Consider the following 18,195-nt stretch of genomic DNA (forward strand, 5'->3'; position numbering starts at 1 on the left):
TCTGTGTGTGCAAAAATGATCATATTTAAAAATATATGTTTAACTGGGGAAATTTTAGCAAAAAAAAATATGGCACAGTTTACATATACTTAAAAAAGATCACTTCCAGCCCAATAAGAAAAATACAGTAGAATGGGCAAAGAGCACAAGAAGAAAGTTTCCAAAAACTTATTACTGTTAAATATATGGAAAAATAGGGAAGAATATTCAAAATGACAGTGTCTTAATTTGGAGTATTTTAGCAAAATACCATATACTAGATGGATTACACAAAAGACACTTATCTATAACACTTCTGGAGGCTGGGAAGTCTATGGTCAAGGTGCTAGCATGGTCAGATTCTGGTAAGGGCCTTCTTCCTGGCCTGTAAATGGCTACCTTCCTGCTGTACAGACATTTGGTGGAGAGAGGAAAAGGAAGAAAGCTCTGGGATGTCTTTTTCTTTAGGGACACTGATCCCATAATGAAGGTTCCACGACCTCATCTAAACTTAATTACTTCCCAAAGGCCCCATTTTCTAATACCATTACATTGAGGGCTATATGAGTCCAGTGGACACAAAACACCTATGTTTCAGGTGTGCCACATAGTGATTTAACTTCTTTATACTCATCTTCAATATTCTTAATTTTTTCTCACCCGGGGTCTCTAAGCATCTGAACTAGAAGACATAATTCTTACGCTCTTAAATCCAATTCTTTAAAGATCAGTTAATGTTAGTATCTAGTTTTTCAAAACACTGTTATTGCCTGTTTATCCTATACTGTTTAGAATTTGGAAACTGGTATCTTTTTATCATGTGCAAATGCAAGAAAAATGCTTATTTTCATTAAGGTAGATTTAGATCCTTCTTGTCTGAAGATTTATATGGTACATAAATAGATCTTACATGTGTTGTGATTAACTTAATTGTATCTTGGTACTGTTATCCTCATACCATTGGATTTAATTACATTGCATTATGCCTGGTAATTAAATAGAATAAAATATCATTATATCATTAGTTGGTTTTATAAGGCCTTGAAATCTATTCTAAGAGCTCTTATATGTATTAAAAGTTTTCACCACTAAGATCAATGCTCCTAGAATTGTTACTGGTCACTGAGTTGTCAGGTGTACATTTGCCAATTACTTGGAATTTGAGCTCAAAGGCACCAATGTACACTGATTTGGGCGAAGTCTTCCAATTCAACCAGGAGGATGACCATCATTTTGTATCATCTTACTTTTAAATTTGTTCTCTCCCAAATGGGGGTATTGAAAGATTAAAGCAATGACCAGCAAACACATTTTGGCTGAATTGTCTGTGACTATGCAATTAACAGAAAAAAAGTTATCATTTATAATCAGCTGAGTTGTGTCTTCCAATGATCTTGACACTGCTAGTATAGTGCATCTTGTAAATCTTTCCATGATGCCATGAACAATGACATGAGGGTGGAAATATGCTGATTGAAAGGCAAGCTGGAGCTACAGTTGTGACCACAATCCAGATTGTGTACAATTATGAAAAAGATATGCCTTCCAACAAGGGCCAGGTGTATGCCTTTTCTTCTCGAGTGACACTTGTTTCTGTCTCCATCTTGACAGTCATAGTTTCAAGCTATTCTATTTTTTATCAAACCTTGCTTTCTTCACAGAACGTGGAACTGATATGTAGAGGTGCCCTGCTGCATCCCAGGAACTGTGTTATGTATGATGTGTCATTTAAATCTCACAACCACCTTATAAGTAGGCTGTATTATTACAGTTTTACAGATAAGCAAACTGAGACTTAGATAAAATATATTGCTTAAGAGAAGCTGGGTAGAAAGTGGCATGTCTGGTATTTAAACCTAGTTCTTTCTGGTTCCAAAGATATTAACCATTTCTTTTCTACTGTGTTGACTCACAGGAGGTTGTTTGTTTGTTTGTTTGTTGAAATTAAATGGCCTCCTACCATTATCCCATGAACATTGAGGTTATTTGTAATGTAGACATGTGAATGTTGCATTCAGCAAGGATGTCTATGGAACCCCTCTAGGAACTGTGAGGATGAACATATAACATTCCCCTTTATTTTTTTAAAAATTCTTTTTTATTCTTTATTTATTTTTGAGAGAGAGAGAGACAGTGAGACAGAGTGCAAGTAGAGGAGGAAAAGAGAGAGAGGGAGACACAGAATCCAAAGCAGGATCCAAGGTCTGAGCTGTCAGCACAGAGCCTGATGCAGGGCTCAAACTCACGAACTGCAAGATCATGACCTCAGCCAAAGTCAGATGCTTAACCAACTGAGCCACCCAGATGCCCCTAACATTCCCCATCTTGATCTAGAATTTGAGAAGGGTAGGTATCATTCTTGGATATTTAAAAAGAATTTCCCCAGGTAGAAGGAAGTTGAAAGCAAAATAAAAGAATACCTTTTAGGATTCACAAAATTATGAGAATTCAGCTACATATTGTAGTGTGTTTTTAAAGTGTTTATGTCTCTCTTGTTATTCACTAGCATTTAGTGCAGATATACCAAATATGCCAATCTTGCCTCAGCTTTGCTACAGAGTGTTATAAGTGTTACAGAATGTTATGCTTAAGTCAGAATATTAAAAGGAACCCCAGGGGCGCCTGGGTGGCGCAGTCGGTTAAGCGTCCGACTTCAGCCAGGTTACGATCTCGCGGTCCGTGAGTTCGAGCCCCGCGTCAGGCTCTGGGCTGATGGCTCGGAGCCTGGAGCCTGTTTCTGATTCTGTGTCTCCCTCTCTCTCTGCCCCTCCCCCGTTCATGCTCTGTCTCTCTCTGTCCCAAAAATAAATAAACGTTGAAAAAAAAAATTTAAAAAAAATAAAAAAATAAAAAAATAAATAAAAGGAACCCCAAACTACCCCTCAGACTCACCCTATTTAATCCATATTTCTTTTAAGGAGGCTTTGCCATGAATTTACTCATAGAACTAGATTCTTAGTGATTGTAGCCCCAAGCTTATAGAAAAAGACAGATTTTTTTTCTTTAAGTTTTTTATTTTGAAATGATTTTAGATTTACGAAAAGGTTTCAGGGGTAGTACAGAGAGTTTTGTATATCTGATATATAGTCCATCATCCCCTAACATTAACATTTTATATAACCATGTACATTTATCAAGACTAAGAAATGAACATTGGTACATTACTATCAACTAAATTCCAGACTTTGTTCAGGTTTTACCAGTTTTCCCACTAATTTCCTTTTTCTTTTCCAGGATCCAATTCAGTATATCACATTGCACTTAATCATCATGTCTTCTTAGTAAGAGGAGACAGTTTTTAATGTTGAGTAGTAATGATGGCAATGATGCAAAAGACTCAGAAAAGGTCATTGTAGGTGGAAGGGAAAGTTTATTAATCAACTCCTCTAAGTCCAGAGACAAAAGGAGTGTCCTTCCAGGAGGAAACAATACTGGAAGATCATCATGACTCTCTCTTCCTTATTGCCCCTTTATTTTTTTCTCTAAAGGATAAGATTGAGGAGAACATCATTGTTGACCAAAGCAGTAGTTTCTTTTCCCTCTCCAGCATGTCTTCAAGTGGTACCCACTCTCCTGTTTGCTAATTGTTCCATACACTGAACTCTTAGGAACCAGAGGCTTTAGCCTCTGCATGGGGAAGCCCACACTCCTCTAGCTGCTTCCCTGCAAGTAGATGGATGAGTCAGTTCACATTACGTGGGACTGGGTAGGAAAATCCATTTGGATCTTTTTTTAGGGTGAGAAAGCTAATATTCTGAGATCCACAATTCCATCTATTTCCTATGTTTATTTTTCATACTGTTTAAAATGCAGAGAGGACAAATGTTGTGATTAGCTCCTTGCAGAACTTATAGCACAGATCATTTGGTGTATGGCTTGCTTTTTGTCATGGTGTTATAAAAAATAATCTACATTGATTAAAAATCATTTTTAAAGATGTAATTTAAAAACACTTTCTATAAAATAAAGCACTGTTAAATCATCAAAATTCCTCATGCAACAATTTACTAATCATATGTGTATATATGTGTGTATGTGTACATATAGACATATTCTGCCTAATACACCTCTTACATGTGTTTATGTGTGTATATACATTATATGTTAATACATATGTAGGTACATATATGAATAGATGTACATAAATTTATACATATATGTATATGTACATACATGGCTAAATACATATATGCATATATACACATATACATCCTATACATATACATATTCTAGCCTGTATGTCACATATTAATCAAAATAGGTTAAGTTGTGTTGTGCTAACAAACAACTTCAAAGTTGCAACTTATTTCCTGCTCACATTATATATGTATTGCTGATTGACTTGAGACTCAACTCCCCAGTCACTGAGGAAGCCAGGTCAATGAGGACTCTACCATGTGGTGGTTGCACCACCTAGAACACAAGCTCTCTCAATCACTCAGCATGGTAAAAGAGAGCTTGGGCAATTAAACATGAGATTTCCACAATCTCAGTTACGTACAATTTATACTCACAATTTATTGGTCAGAACCCATCACAGTGTTTAATTCAACTTTAAGGGCCAATAATCACATCTTCTAGGTGTACAGAAGGCAGGGGAGAATCAACTATTGAAGAAAAATTATATATAATGTGTACCACATGAAAAAACTCACTTATGTGAAAAATTACTTATGTAACAGGTCAGGGTAAATAACACTAGCATAACACTAGTATAACAAGTTGCTCCAGATTCCAATGACTTAATATAATTAAAGTTTGTTTTTACTCATTTGACAACATAATGCAACTGGCAGGAAGTCAGTACTCCAGGCAGTCAGGTAGGGACTTTAAGATCTAACATTTTGTGACATAAAGACTGAAAAGTGACAACAATAAAGAGGCAGTTGGTTCTATTTTACTTCTAGTTTGAGTATAAGGTGAATGGTCAGATCAGTTTTGTCTTGTATGTCTTGTATGGTTCGATCCCATAACAAATTAAGTGAGCAGCACCCTGAAAGGGATTGTTCAGCCACTAATTCCCTTAGCGCTCTGATGTGCTACAAACTACTTTTTTGATTGTAGAAAATAACATCCTGATACATAAGCAATGTTTTGAAAGAATAAATTAGTCATCCTGGCTTATCTAAATTGGGCTAGACTGCCATTGAAAAAGGGGTTATTTAGAGGAGTTTTTTTTTTTTCATAAATTTTTTTTTTCAACGTTTATTTATTTTTGGGACAGAGAGAGACAGAGCATGAATGGGGGAGGGGGCAGAGAGAGAGGGAGACACAGAATCGGAAACAGGCTCCAGGCTCTGAGCCATCAGCCCAGCGCCTGACGCGGGGCTTGAACTCACGGACCGCGAGATCGTGACCTGGCTGAAGTCGGACGCTTAACCGACTGCGCCACCCAGGCGCCCCTAGAGGAGTTTTTAAAGAAAAATTTATCTTCTCAACTTTGCTTCTTCCTTGTTCTCTTTCTTCCCTTACGTTACTTTTAAACTGTTCAGCCACTCCAGCATATAAATTTACTACTGACTAAAGTTGTATTTGCTATTTCCTGAGTTCTTGGTTTATATGGTCCAGTTCCTCAGCATGAATGGCTTGAGGTCTGGGGCTACTTGTCCTCCCTTTGCTCAAGTAAACAAACAAAAGAAAGTTAGTACATAGCTCAGTACATTTAAGATTTGTAAATAACTTGTCATTTCAAAGTGAACTAAAAGCCTTGAAACTTCAACCGGGATTCATCTGAAATTATGTGGGGTTATTAAAATATGCCATAGAACTCATAAAAATATGTACAAATTTATTTCAGAGCTACATTATCCTCATGGTTAAAGATTGGTTGGAGAGAGCCCAGTACTTAAGTAAGGAATTCTTGGTTCTTGCTCTGGGTCAGTCATTAATGACCTCTATGACCTTGGGCAAGAGTTGAGTATTAGATGACTCCTAATTATAACTATCTGTGAGTTGTTGACTAAACTGGATGCAGCAATTTCTACTGTGGCCTTACAGCTTCTGGATTTTCACTGTGGAACCAGAGCATGCATCTGAATAGTTGACCAGTGATCTGGATCCATATTTTTTAGTGCTTATCCTGTTGATTGAATTTAATAGCTGTGCCAATGTTCACTGTCTAAAATCACCTAATGGTGGCCCCTTGGTTGGCTCCCTTTTCGGTGTTGTATATTCACTTCCCTTTGGTTAATTGCAGGGTGGAAATTAGGGTAGCTAAAACAGGAACAGACCCTGGGGACTCCACTTTATAGCCTGTATAAACAAATGACCAGTGACTAGGCAGAGAAGCCTGGAAACAATAATTTTCCAATTGAAGTAAAAAGGGCATAATAATTAATATACTACCAAACAAAGGGAAGGACAAACTAGAATAAATATTAATCTATAAATTCTGGATACCAAGTGAAACACCCGGCCAGTTCAATTATTTGGTATCATGCCACCTGATGCCCAAATCTTTAGATGAACTTAATAAGAGAAATATAACTGAATGGCAAAGATGGTATCTTCTGTTTTTCTGGTATATTCTCTACATCAACTGGTCCTCAAAAGTTACTTTTAGCACTAACCACTTAATACATTTCTCATTCTGTGATACTTATGCCATCAGAGTCTTAGGAGCAGATAGGTTTTCATCTCTTCTGATTGATATAGAACATGTACATAGGACCACCCATCTTTATTTATCCATGCTTTAACAATATAACAATTGGGCTTATGGTCTTGTATTTTGATTTTTCCTACTTGACTCCTGGATGCTTTTATGTAACACTTTCAGCAGAATAATATTGAATGATAGATTCTGGGTCAGTTTCATATTCCTTATTTGTGTTCCCAGTTGCAGGCTTATGTAAAGAGGTAAGAATGAATCATGAATATGTTGGTGGTTTTATTTGCCACCTGGGAGTCCTAACTTTAAAGTGAGACATTTGAGTTTTGAGCACTTGAGCCTGCTGCACACATTAAAACATATTTTTGATGGCATAAATGCTTGATTTAATTCTCTGTCCTCACATTGTCTCAGAGAGTTATTGCATATTTCCTTTAACCTGTGTGTTCAAAAATAAGTGAATGACTGTGTTAGTCATGAGGTAGAATATAAATGGTTTCCATGCTTCTCTAGGGCATCTTTCTTCATTGAAGCCTGTCCAATCCTCAACTGTGTTAATATCCGGAGACAAGACAAAGGCACAGTTAATTTATAAATGCATAGTTATGAGGCAAAACTAGATGCTAGCATCACATAAAGCCTTTGCACGATGCCTGCTTGTTCAGGCATATATGACACTGTGAGTACAGTTGACTGAGCACAGCAGTTGTGTAAAATCAGGTTAATATGTTCTAAACTATCCATTAGAGAGAGATCTCAAGGGACGGACTATCATTTTAACTACTAAAAACAGAGACAGAAAAAGGTCAGGTGATAATTCCAACTTTCTTGACAGAAATTTACTATGATTTCTATAAACTTTCTTTGCTTATATTTATAACATGCATCTATTTGGAGGTTTGCATTCCTCCAAATAACTCAACTATAAATTATTCTTCATTTTGGGTTTGACTCTATAGAAATTCTCTGAGCATGATGTCATCTTTTGAGTGTGAAGGTGGTGTTGTATTTTCTTAAGATTGTATTAGATAATGCCTTCTTGACACTATGTAGAGCAAAAAATTCTAATAACAAAGGACAGATTCTCAGAAGAGACTTAATCAGTTGTGTCTCTTCACTTGGATGAGGGAGATAAGATTACTCCAAAAGAACAGATGCCAATATCCTGCTGAGCCAAACTCAAAATGACATGGGTAGCAATGTAGGTCTATCCACTGATGAGGTGCATCTGAATTTCATCATACTGCTCTTTTATTTCAAAAATGATTAATATTAATTCAGTGTTAGTTTAAATTTTTTTAAATTTTATTTATTTTTGATATAGAGAGAGCACAAGTGGGGGAGGGGCAGAGAGAGAAGAAGACACAGAATCCGAAGCAGGCTCCAGGCTCTGAGCTGTCAGCACAGAGCCCGACACGGGGCTCGAACTCACAAATTGTGACATCAGGACCTGAGCCGAAGTCAGACGCTCAACCATCTGAGCCACCCAGGTGCCCCAATCCAGTGTTAGTTTAAATATCAGCATTCAAAATTTAAATAACCCAGCAGGAATATAAATGTCATCAGGATTATACAAAGTTCTTGGGCAACTGTTAATATTCTCCACATTTTCTTGACCTTCTGACTTTCTTATACTAGTCAAACATAGAAAAAAATCCTAAACCAGTATGTTTGCTTGTCAAGTTCAGAAAGAAGAGAATGATGATGATGGGTTTTGCCTGAGCTTACGTAATTTCTCACCCTCTTGAGAAGTTGATTTTATGTGTATCAATTATTTTCATCCTTTCCATTACACATTTCACACTTTCTATACTCTGGGCTCTGGGGATATGGAAGTGAGTAATTCTATACTCTAATTTAGTCTGAAATGCCTGTGTGCATTCATTAAAAAAATTTATTGTGGGGCGCCTGGGTGGCGCAGTCGGTTAAGCGTCCGACTTCAGCCAGGTCAAGATCTCGCGGTCCGTGAGTTCGAGCCCCGCGTCAGGCTCTGGCTCGGAGCCTGGAGCCTGTTTCTGATTCTGTGTCTCCCTCTCTCTCTGCCCCTCCCCCGTTCATGCTCTGTCTCTCTCTGTCCCAAAAATAAATAAACGTTGAAAAAAAAAAATTTTTAAAAAATAAAAAAAAAAAAATTTATTGTCCCCTAACTGTATATCAGGAAACAGGTACCTGGGATACATTAGTTAAATAAAGATTTTAGCCTTTATGGAGTGTACATTCTAGTGGGAGAAGGCAAGGTATGAACAAAAAACATAATGAAAAGTAAATATTATAGAGTGCCAGAAGGTGATAATTATATTTTTAAAAGGAAAAGAGTGTGGTAAAGAGAATCAATAGTACAACAATATGGGAGCAGGGAGGAAACCATGTAGAGTTTGCAATTTTAAATGAGGCTGTTGGGATAAACCACAAGGAGAAGAAGACATCTGATCAAAGAATTGAAGGAGGTGAAAGAGTCAGCTATGTGCATAACTGGGAAAATATTCATGGGGAAGGAACAGCCAGATCCATCCCCTTAAGGCAGGAGAATGTCTGTTGTGTTTGTACAACAATGAGAATGGTTAGTGTGGATGGAGTGAATTGATCCCCAATGTGAATATGTAAATGTCTTCTAACGCCCAACCCAATTTTTGTGAGTGGAAGAGTTGGATACAATTAACCTACAGCATGATGAAAAAGGAACCAAAAAAATACTGAGCACCTAGTATTTGTACCTTATGTTTTCTTAGTTTATCTTCACATTAATCTATAGAGGGAGTTATTGTAATCGCCATTTCACAAATTGGAATAATAATACATAGCTAGGTTATGAGACCAAGGTTACAAAGTGATCAAATAATGGGGCTGAGATTTGATCCCTTTGAATCCTGAATTATTTTGGCTACACCATCCAAACTCACCAGTAGTCATTGCTTTGAGTTCAATTTCTGAACAAAGCAGCCGCAAATATCTAAGGATTACTAAAACTCAACTCCAACCTAGCAAGTAGTGTCATCCTGGTTAATAGGGCCAGAAGTGACTATGACTCCCACTTGTTTTCTGTCACTCACCTATTTCCCGGCACTCCTTTCCCTGTTTACAGGAAGAGAAGCTGTTGAAGGTGACCTAGGTAGAGATCACAGACATCAAGAGATGCAGACAACCATTTAAAACAACCCACCAAAGAGAGCTGTATGACCAGCCTGTGTTCCAATTAGTGTCCCCTTTAGGTCACATTCCTGAGCAGTCATTTGATAACACCTGCTTCTTTTTCCCAGCGTGTAACTGCTGGAGTATTCTGGAGCAGTCAGCTGGGACATCCAATAACGAAACCTCTGCCTGCAGACCCCCTCCATTCCAAAGATTGGAATCTACCTGTAATAATAATGTATTTTACCTCCACATGCAGTTCTTAGCATGAAATTGTGAATGTTTACATTGTAAAATTTCATTTCTGACCAAGCCTGAGATTTGTAATCCTTCCTTCCCTGAGGACATAAATTGTCTGTTTTCTGATAAGCTCTTTTATTACCTCTGCTTGACCCTCTCTCTTATTACATTGAAAAATAATAAAAAATTTACGATTACAGTGTACCACACACACATACACATGCTTACTCAGTCATGCTCTTACTTCAGATAAAATGTGTACAATGGCTGTGTAAAATATAATGCAACAAGATTAAAGCCAGATCCGCTGACTGCATTGTTAAGGTTTGCATACCGATGGGAAAGAAAGAAAATTAAAACCAGTTTTTTGGAGGACATGGTATAGATAGGATCCTGGGCACACACACTTAATTTCCTCCCATGAATTTGGGCTGCTGTGGGAATAAAGTAGAAAAGCCTATAACCTGGAAAAAACTAGGCCTCCTTGTGGTCAGTTTTAGCACAGTGTTGCCAACAGAAGAAACACAATCTAACTCTGATTAGGCTTTCAAAAAAAATGGAATCTTGATTTCCACTTTTTCCTGGATGATGGACTAGAAACACTGAGTGGCCCTCCACTGCAGTACAACTGGGTTGCAGCTGAAGTATTGCAAATGTACCCTTTAAATGTATTCCTCAGATGACAGTGAGAAAAATCTCCAATGACAAAAGGAAAGGAAGCAAGAGAAAAAAAAGGAGAAGAAAAAGAGAGGAGAAGAGGAAGAATGAGCTGAAACTCAAATACTGAACCATGAGTGGTAAGCAGATGGTTTACCTGGTTACCTGGCAGCTGAAGTCCATGTGCTGAGATGCAGAGACCCAGCCCCCAGTCTGTTGCAAAGCTCAGAAATAGAACCTGAGATTTTCACATTAAGTCAAGGCCCTCAAAGTGGGCTAACGTGGTCACAGGTCATTCCACCCTACCTCCAGGTGGAAGATAAAAATCATCTTGGGATGAAAGCATTGGGACCTCCAGGCTACCATAGAGCAAATCCTTCCCTGAAACTGGTGGCTATCTGGAAAGCACTGTTTAAAAACCTCTGGCTCCTAATGAGTCATGATTATGTTGGTTTGTTTGTTTTTAATTAAAAAAATTTTTTTTAATGTTTATTTATTTTTGAGAGAGAGAGAGACAGACAGACAGACACTGAAGCAGGCTCCAGGCTCTGAGCTGTCAGAACAGAGCCTGACACAGGGCTCCAACTCAAAAGCTGTGAGATCATGACCTGAGCCGAAGTCAGATTCTTAACAGACTGGGTCACCCAGTCACCCTTTCATGATTAGGTTTAATTGGAGGATCCATTCTTCAGGGAAAAAAAAATAAAATCCATCTGGTGTTGTTCCAGAGATATACCTGAGCTATTAGGACCTTGCACATAATTGTGATCATGATTTGATGTCCGAAATGATGAGAGAAGTTAAGTCAACAGAATCTTTGCTAAGCTTCTGTCAAAACGTGTGATATCGGTGTGCCACTCATTATATTAATAATCACAACAACAATAATACAGCAATAATAGCAAATACTTAAAGAATGGTTTTTTTGTGTGTGTTAGGCACTATCCTAAGAACAAATGTACTGAACTATTTTAGCAAATGTGTTGTCTTTATTTTATAGATAAAAAAACTGCAGCACAGGGAGGTTACATTCTTGTTCACATGGATGGTAAGCACTGAAACCTGGCAATATGGATCTATGCTAACACTAGCATATTGGAGGAACTAAATACATAATATTTATTTCAATATCTTTTCTGTTTGCTGACCTATTGATTGGTCTTGGATGGGCTGGAAAGTAACAGAGATCACTTTATTTTCATCTCAAAATCTTCTAGCTCCCAGGCCTTTCCAGAACCTGGGCCTAGCCCAGTTTGTAGTCTCCTACCTTTAGTGGGAACTAGCATTTGTTCTTGGCATTGCTCTATGTCCTAGAATCTACCACAAGGTTGCAGATTATTCTCATTCAGGGACCTTGGAGCAGGAACTACTCTTTTTCACTAAGAGTCCATTGAGTTTTCACAGGATTATTGATATGGGTGAAGCACTACAAATATGAAACTGCCTATTTCATAGTTCTAAGTAGTAGGATAATGTGAGAGACAAAAATGACATTTGTTATGAATTTCAATCATCTCTTTAATCCAGACTTATGTAAGAGATAAATTACTGGAATTATTATTGAGGAATATTCGAGGATAAAAACAGAAATTCTAACTTTTTTTTAATTTATGGAAGAAAGAATTAAAAATTTGAGTCATGGGTAAATCATTGCCTAGTACATACAAAGACTTAATACAAAGATTTATGAGCTAGCTGGATAAATAAATCAAATTCAGGTCATGGCTGCTAAATTAATAGCAAATAAGAATAGATCAAATTTACTTGGAAATAAAAGCCTTTTTGGAAAATGTTATGAAACAAGAAGCTTACCTGTCCTTTATTATATTGGACATTTTTGAGAATGGTTTCAATTATTCTGTAAATTAGAGTGAGATTTTGTTCAAGGTACAACCTGAAGTTAATATAGATATTACATTTATCATTAAAACAAACAAACAAAAAAGAACTTTGAGGCAAATGTACAAAATCACCAAGACAATTAATTTCTTTTGAGGGTAATATAGACTTAAATAGAGTGCAAAGTAATAATGATTTTTTCAAATAAAATTATTGACCTTTTTGTATTGTGCATTGCACAAAACCCTAATTTAAGGGCACTGACCTTTTGAACCAAATTAAGAGTCAATTTCCTAAGTGAACTCCTGCAAGGTGCAGGAGTAAACTAAACAGTGCAGAGTTTATGAGCCTTCCTCCAAGATAAATTGTTATGTTAAAATAACTGGGAGGCCTGGAACTCTGAAGAATGTTTGTCATTTTTTAAATGAAATCACTCCTATTTTTGAACAGATTAAACATTACGTGCTACTATTTTTGTCTCCAAATCTGACTCATCACTTAGAATCTAAATATTATTTAGATTTTTTTTTAGATTTAAAAATTTATATTGGATACAAACTTGGACTAGATGTGTTATCCCAGGTCAGCTATTTCTTCCAGTTATAATTATTATAATTAGAATCCCCTACTATTCTTTGTCTAATGCACTTTCTGGTTAAAAATATTATTCTAGGTGATGAAATACCTACTTAGGACTTGGATGTTATCACCCTCTTTGGTCTATTATTATCAAATGTTAAAATAATACTTCCATTTTAAGAACTTTGGTAAGAAGAGAACAAAACTGAGGGCTTTCTCATGAAACCAAACAAATGCCTGTGTTTAAAAATAAAAATAAAAATAATGGAAAGTTTAAATTGGAATCCAAATAAATAACTCTAAGAGTTTACAGGTGCCTTTATTTCTCTAGTCTATGCTAAAGAAAAGCCAAAGAGAAAGATAAAAAAAGGAAAACAAAGCAAAGCAAACCTTTACTCCATATATTTCACTTTAAGAAGTTATATTAACTAGATGTTAATATTCAAAATAGCATTACTTCAGACTCACAAACTTACATAATCTTCGAGAGGCATTTGTGCATTAACACCATTTTTGTGTGTGTGTGGAGACAATGTGATAATATAATCTGGTATGTTCTAGAAACTTTTCTTTTTTTTCCAAATCATTTTGACTTTGACATCTACCCATTTAAATAAATTGACATTATCACCTCAACTTTTATTTTGCCATAACATCAAATTCTCATTCAATGCATGGTTTGTGTTTATAAAGGAATTTGAATTTATTTTTCTTTTTCCTATTATCCATATCCTCACCCACCACACAATTAACATTTTGTTTATTGCACTCACCAGACTTGCAAAATCCTGATAAAGATAGGGAATAGGAAAGATCCAGAATAAGGAAAAGTGTAATAAGAGAAATGCTATAAAAAGGAAAAACACCAGTTGAACTTAAACTAATGTACAGAACATGATTATAACCGACAAACAGGTTGTCCATAAAGGTAGAATTCTTCTGTTCTTAATATCTGGTTACTGAGTGTCAATGCTTCAGAAAGAAAGGACGTTCCAGAAAGAAATGTAAGTGGTGGTCGTGGTTTTGAGAAAGATTTGGGAAAATGAAAAGACTGGTATGCTGCCTGTTTCCCAAGATGTTTTCATGGACAAAGTCTGGGCTATAGAGAGAGAAAGAGTTGTTGGAATAGAGACACTGGTAGAGGCAGAGATAGAAATTGAAAAAACAAGAGAGGGTGAGAGAGAGACACACAGAAGATTTACAGAAGACACTAAGAAAATCCATTGTATTTAATAAATGCCAAAAAAGGGTTATTATCTAGAGATATTTTTAAGACCCTCGAAAATCATTAAGAAATTGACATGTAAACCAGGAGAAATTTCATAAACAGGCCAGTCACAGAAGAAAACCAAATCATCAATAAGAAAGATTCTCAACCTCACATTTCAATCAGGAAAATGTAAAATAAATTAACAATGAGATACCATTTCACACCTACAAGGATGTAAGAAGTGAAAACATCACAGATTTCAGTATAGATACACATGGAGGAAACTCTTATACATATGAACATAAGAAGATGCAAATGCCCTTTGACCCAACACTTCCACTCCTAAATATTTATCTTAGAGAAACTCATGCTGATAGGCACAAGCTAACATGTTCACTGTTTTTTTTTCTTTCTTTTCTTTTTTCTTTTTTCTTTTCTTTTCTTTTCTTTTCTTTTCTTTCTTTCTTTCTTTCTTTCTTTCTTTCTTTCTTTCTTTCTGTCTTTCGTACTGCTACTTATTATAGTGAAATAGAATAATTTTTTCTTGTCAGGGAACTGACAAATTATGCTTTCTTCAAACTATGGAATACTCTACAGCAGTTAAAATTAATGATCTAGAGCTTCATGTTTCAATATGGATAAATTTCAAGAAATACAATTACGAGTGAAGAAAACCAAGTAGCAAATCATACATATAATATGACAACATATATGTAAATATTCTAAACTCACAGAACAGTAGGATACAAATTTAATGGATGCATACACATGTAGTAAAAGTGAAAAAAAAAACATGCATGGGAACTTCTGGATGGGGTTACCTTTAGGGGTGGGCATAGGGGAAAAAGTGAAAAAGAATTGGTTGGGAGGTGTGGTTTTTCTGTGATATTTTCTTTCCTTAACAAAAAGAAAGTTGAGAAACTTCCAGTGATGTGATCTTGGCAGCAAGGTTGATTTTTAATCTCCAAAAAATTCCTCCTGAAAAATAAGCAAATGAATTAGGATAACAAATGAGAAATCCATTGACAACATCTGTATAACCTAGAAGGCAAGATATTTCCAAAAATTTCAGATTGTGAACACAAGTGATAAATTACCTACAGTAGCAGAATAAGGACACAGCTGGGTGGCAGGAATAGTGAGAAATGAATGGGGACAGCCGGTGTACTCCACTGGTTGAACTCCAACTCAGGGTTCAAAAAATTTGCCAACAAACATTCATTACTAAGGGAAGAAGACCTACATATTCTGGGTGGAAACATGGGAAGACATCTGAGAATAACCAGTGAAACTAGGAAAAGTCCCCAGAATCTCCAGTTTGCAAGTGAATTAAGAAAACTGCATATAGATATGAAAAAAAAAATCAAAGTTTTGAGTGAATTTCAATGTATAGTTAAATGATCATACAATTAAGCCACCAGTTAACTTCCATTTACAAGTTAAGTGACAGAACAAGGATGTAAACAATCCAGAATGTAAGGCATTCTATAGGACAACTAATCCAGTTTCGATAAATCAATGCCTGAGGGGAAAAGGAGGAAGGGTAGGACTTCTGTGAATCAAAAGAGACTTACAAGATGTAATCAAATTAAAGTGGGGACCTTGTTTGGATCCTGATTCAAATAAATCAATGGACACATTTTCCAGACAATTCCTAATTTGATTTTGGACTAGGTATGGGATGATAACAAAGTAACATTGCCAATTTTATTAAGTAATGATAATACTTTCTGAAAAGAAAATGTCCACAATTTTTAGAGATTTATATTGAATCACATGGGGGTAAAATTATGTGGTCTGATATTTGCTGTAAAATATATAAAGAAGGAAAATTGTGAACAGTTTTTTTTTTAATTTTTTTTTCAACGTTTATTTATTTTTGGGACAGAGAGAGACAGAGCATGAACGGGGGAGGGGCAGAGAGAGAGGGAGACACAGAATCGGAAGCAGGCTCCAGGCTCTGAGCCATCAGCCCAGAGCCCGACGCGGGGCTCGAACTCCCGGACCGCGAGATCGTGACCTGAGCTGAAGTCGGACGCTTAACCGACTGAGCCACCCAGGCGCCCCGTGAACAGTTTTTTTAAAAAAATACATTAAGTTATACAAAGCTACATTAATTAAAACAGTGTGGTACTGGCATAAAAACAGACATATAGATTAATGGCATAGAATAGAGAGCCCAGAAATAAAACCTTTTGCATATGGTCAAATGACTTCAACAAAAGTGTTAAGACTACGCAATAGAGAAAAGAACAGTCTCTTCAACAATTGGTATTGGGAGAACTGGATATTCACATTCAAAAGAATGAAGTTGGATCCGTATCTTATACCATTTACCAAAAATTAACTCAAAATGGATTAAAGGCCTGAATGTGAGACATAAGACCTTAGAAGAAAACGTAGGGGGAAAGTTTCATGACATTAAATTTGGCAATGGTTTTTTGGTATGACACCAAAAGTACAGAAGTAAAAACAGACAAATGAGACTACATGAAATTTCAAAACTTCTACACATCAAAGAAAATAGCCAGCAGAGTGAAAGGCAATCTTCAGATGAGAGAAAATATTTGCAAATATTATATATGGAGTTATATCCAGAATACGTAAAGGACCCCTACAACTCAATGGCAACAAAAGGCAGCCCAATTTAAACATGAGCAAAAAACTTGAATGGACATTTCTCCAAAAAAGATATACAAGTGGCCAAGAAGCATATGAAGAAATGCACATCTAAAGAAATCATTAAAGAAATGAAAGTTAAAATCCCAATGCAAGATCACCTCACACCTATTAAGATGGCCACTATCAAAAAAAAAAAACCAGAAAATAACTAGTGTTGGTGAGAATGTGAAGATAATAGAAGCCTTGCATTCTGTGAATGAGAATGTAAAATGGTGCAGCCACTGTGGGAAACAGTATAGAGATTCCTCAAAACATAAAACTACAATTACCATGTGATCCAGTGGTCCCACTTCTGTATATATATCCAAAAGAATTCAAAGAACCTCAGAGAGATATTTGCACACCCAAGTTCATTGAAGCAGTAGTCACAATAGCCCAGAAGTGGAAGTAACCCAAATGTCTATCAATTGGTGAATGTAAAAAGAAGTTGTGGAAAATATATACACTGTAATATTTTTAGTGTGAAAAAATAACGAAATCTTGTCACGTGCTACAACAAGGATGAACCTTGAAGACATTATGCTAAGCGAAATAAACCAGTCACAAAGACAATTGGTGAATAGTTCCACTTCTGTGTGGTATCTATAGTAGTCAAATTCATAGTAACAGAAAGTTGAATTGTGGTTGCCAGGGGCTGGGGGACGGGGGAATGAAAAATAGTTCAAAGGGCATAGAGTTTCAGTTTTGCAAGATGAAAAAGTCCTAGAGACCCATTCCATAACAATGTGAATATAGTTAACAATACTGAATTGCACACTTAAAAATGGTTAAGATGGTAAATTTTGTGTTATATGTCTTTACCATAATTAAAACATAAATAAACAAATGAATGTGACAAAAATTTGGTTATTTTTATATCTTGGTGGTTGGTACATCTTGTACTAGCCTTTTTAATTTTAATTCTATATCCAAATGTTCGTAAGTTTTTTAGTAAAAAAAAATTTGAGAGAAATATGGTAGTACATTAATATCTGTTAACTTACAGTAGGAAGAAATTGGGTAGGTTTTTTCCTGTGTTTGGAATATTTCATGATTCAGAAGCAGTAATGACTATAGAAAACTGGCAACATTGGACCTTAAGTTTATTCAATTTGAGTCTGTGTGTCCCAATTCCAAATTAGTATAGGATTTCCTTTCCTATACTAGTCTAATCAATTGTGACCAGTGGAGAAGATCACATAGTTCAAATGGGACTGTTAGGAGGATGATGGGATCAATTCCCAGAAAAGTGATCTGGGCTTTGAAGAAACTTAGAAAGTGTTTTCTATAG

At 36.1% G+C, this 18,195-nt stretch overlaps 1 protein-coding gene and 1 long non-coding RNA gene across 11 annotated transcripts in view; one reads left to right on the plus strand and one right to left on the minus strand.

The window, feature by feature from the left end:
• Positions 1 to 18,195, plus strand: part of LOC112868308 (uncharacterized) — a 362,521-nt gene that overhangs the window by 169,947 nt on the left and 174,379 nt on the right. The window lies entirely within an intron of this gene.
• Positions 13,334 to 18,195, minus strand: part of PTGER3 (prostaglandin E receptor 3) — a 181,818-nt gene continuing 176,956 nt past the window's right edge. For 2 of the 4 annotated variants that reach the window (XR_015254789.1, XR_015254787.1), the window contains one exon: positions 15,100 to 15,221. Coding sequence is in view for 2 of the 4 variants with exons in the window: in XM_086717276.1 (XP_086573402.1) it covers positions 14,972 to 15,221 (250 nt within the window). In the remaining 2 variants the exon portion in view is untranslated. Of the gene's footprint in view, positions 15,222 to 18,195 lie in introns of all 4 variants that reach the window. The other 2 variants (XM_086717276.1, XM_025931260.2) reach the window with 2 other exon arrangements.

This window comes from Puma concolor, chromosome C1 (genome assembly GCF_028749965.1).
Source record: "Puma concolor isolate L17-30 chromosome C1, mPumCon1.1.hap2, whole genome shotgun sequence".
NCBI lineage: Eukaryota > Metazoa > Chordata > Mammalia > Carnivora > Felidae > Puma > Puma concolor.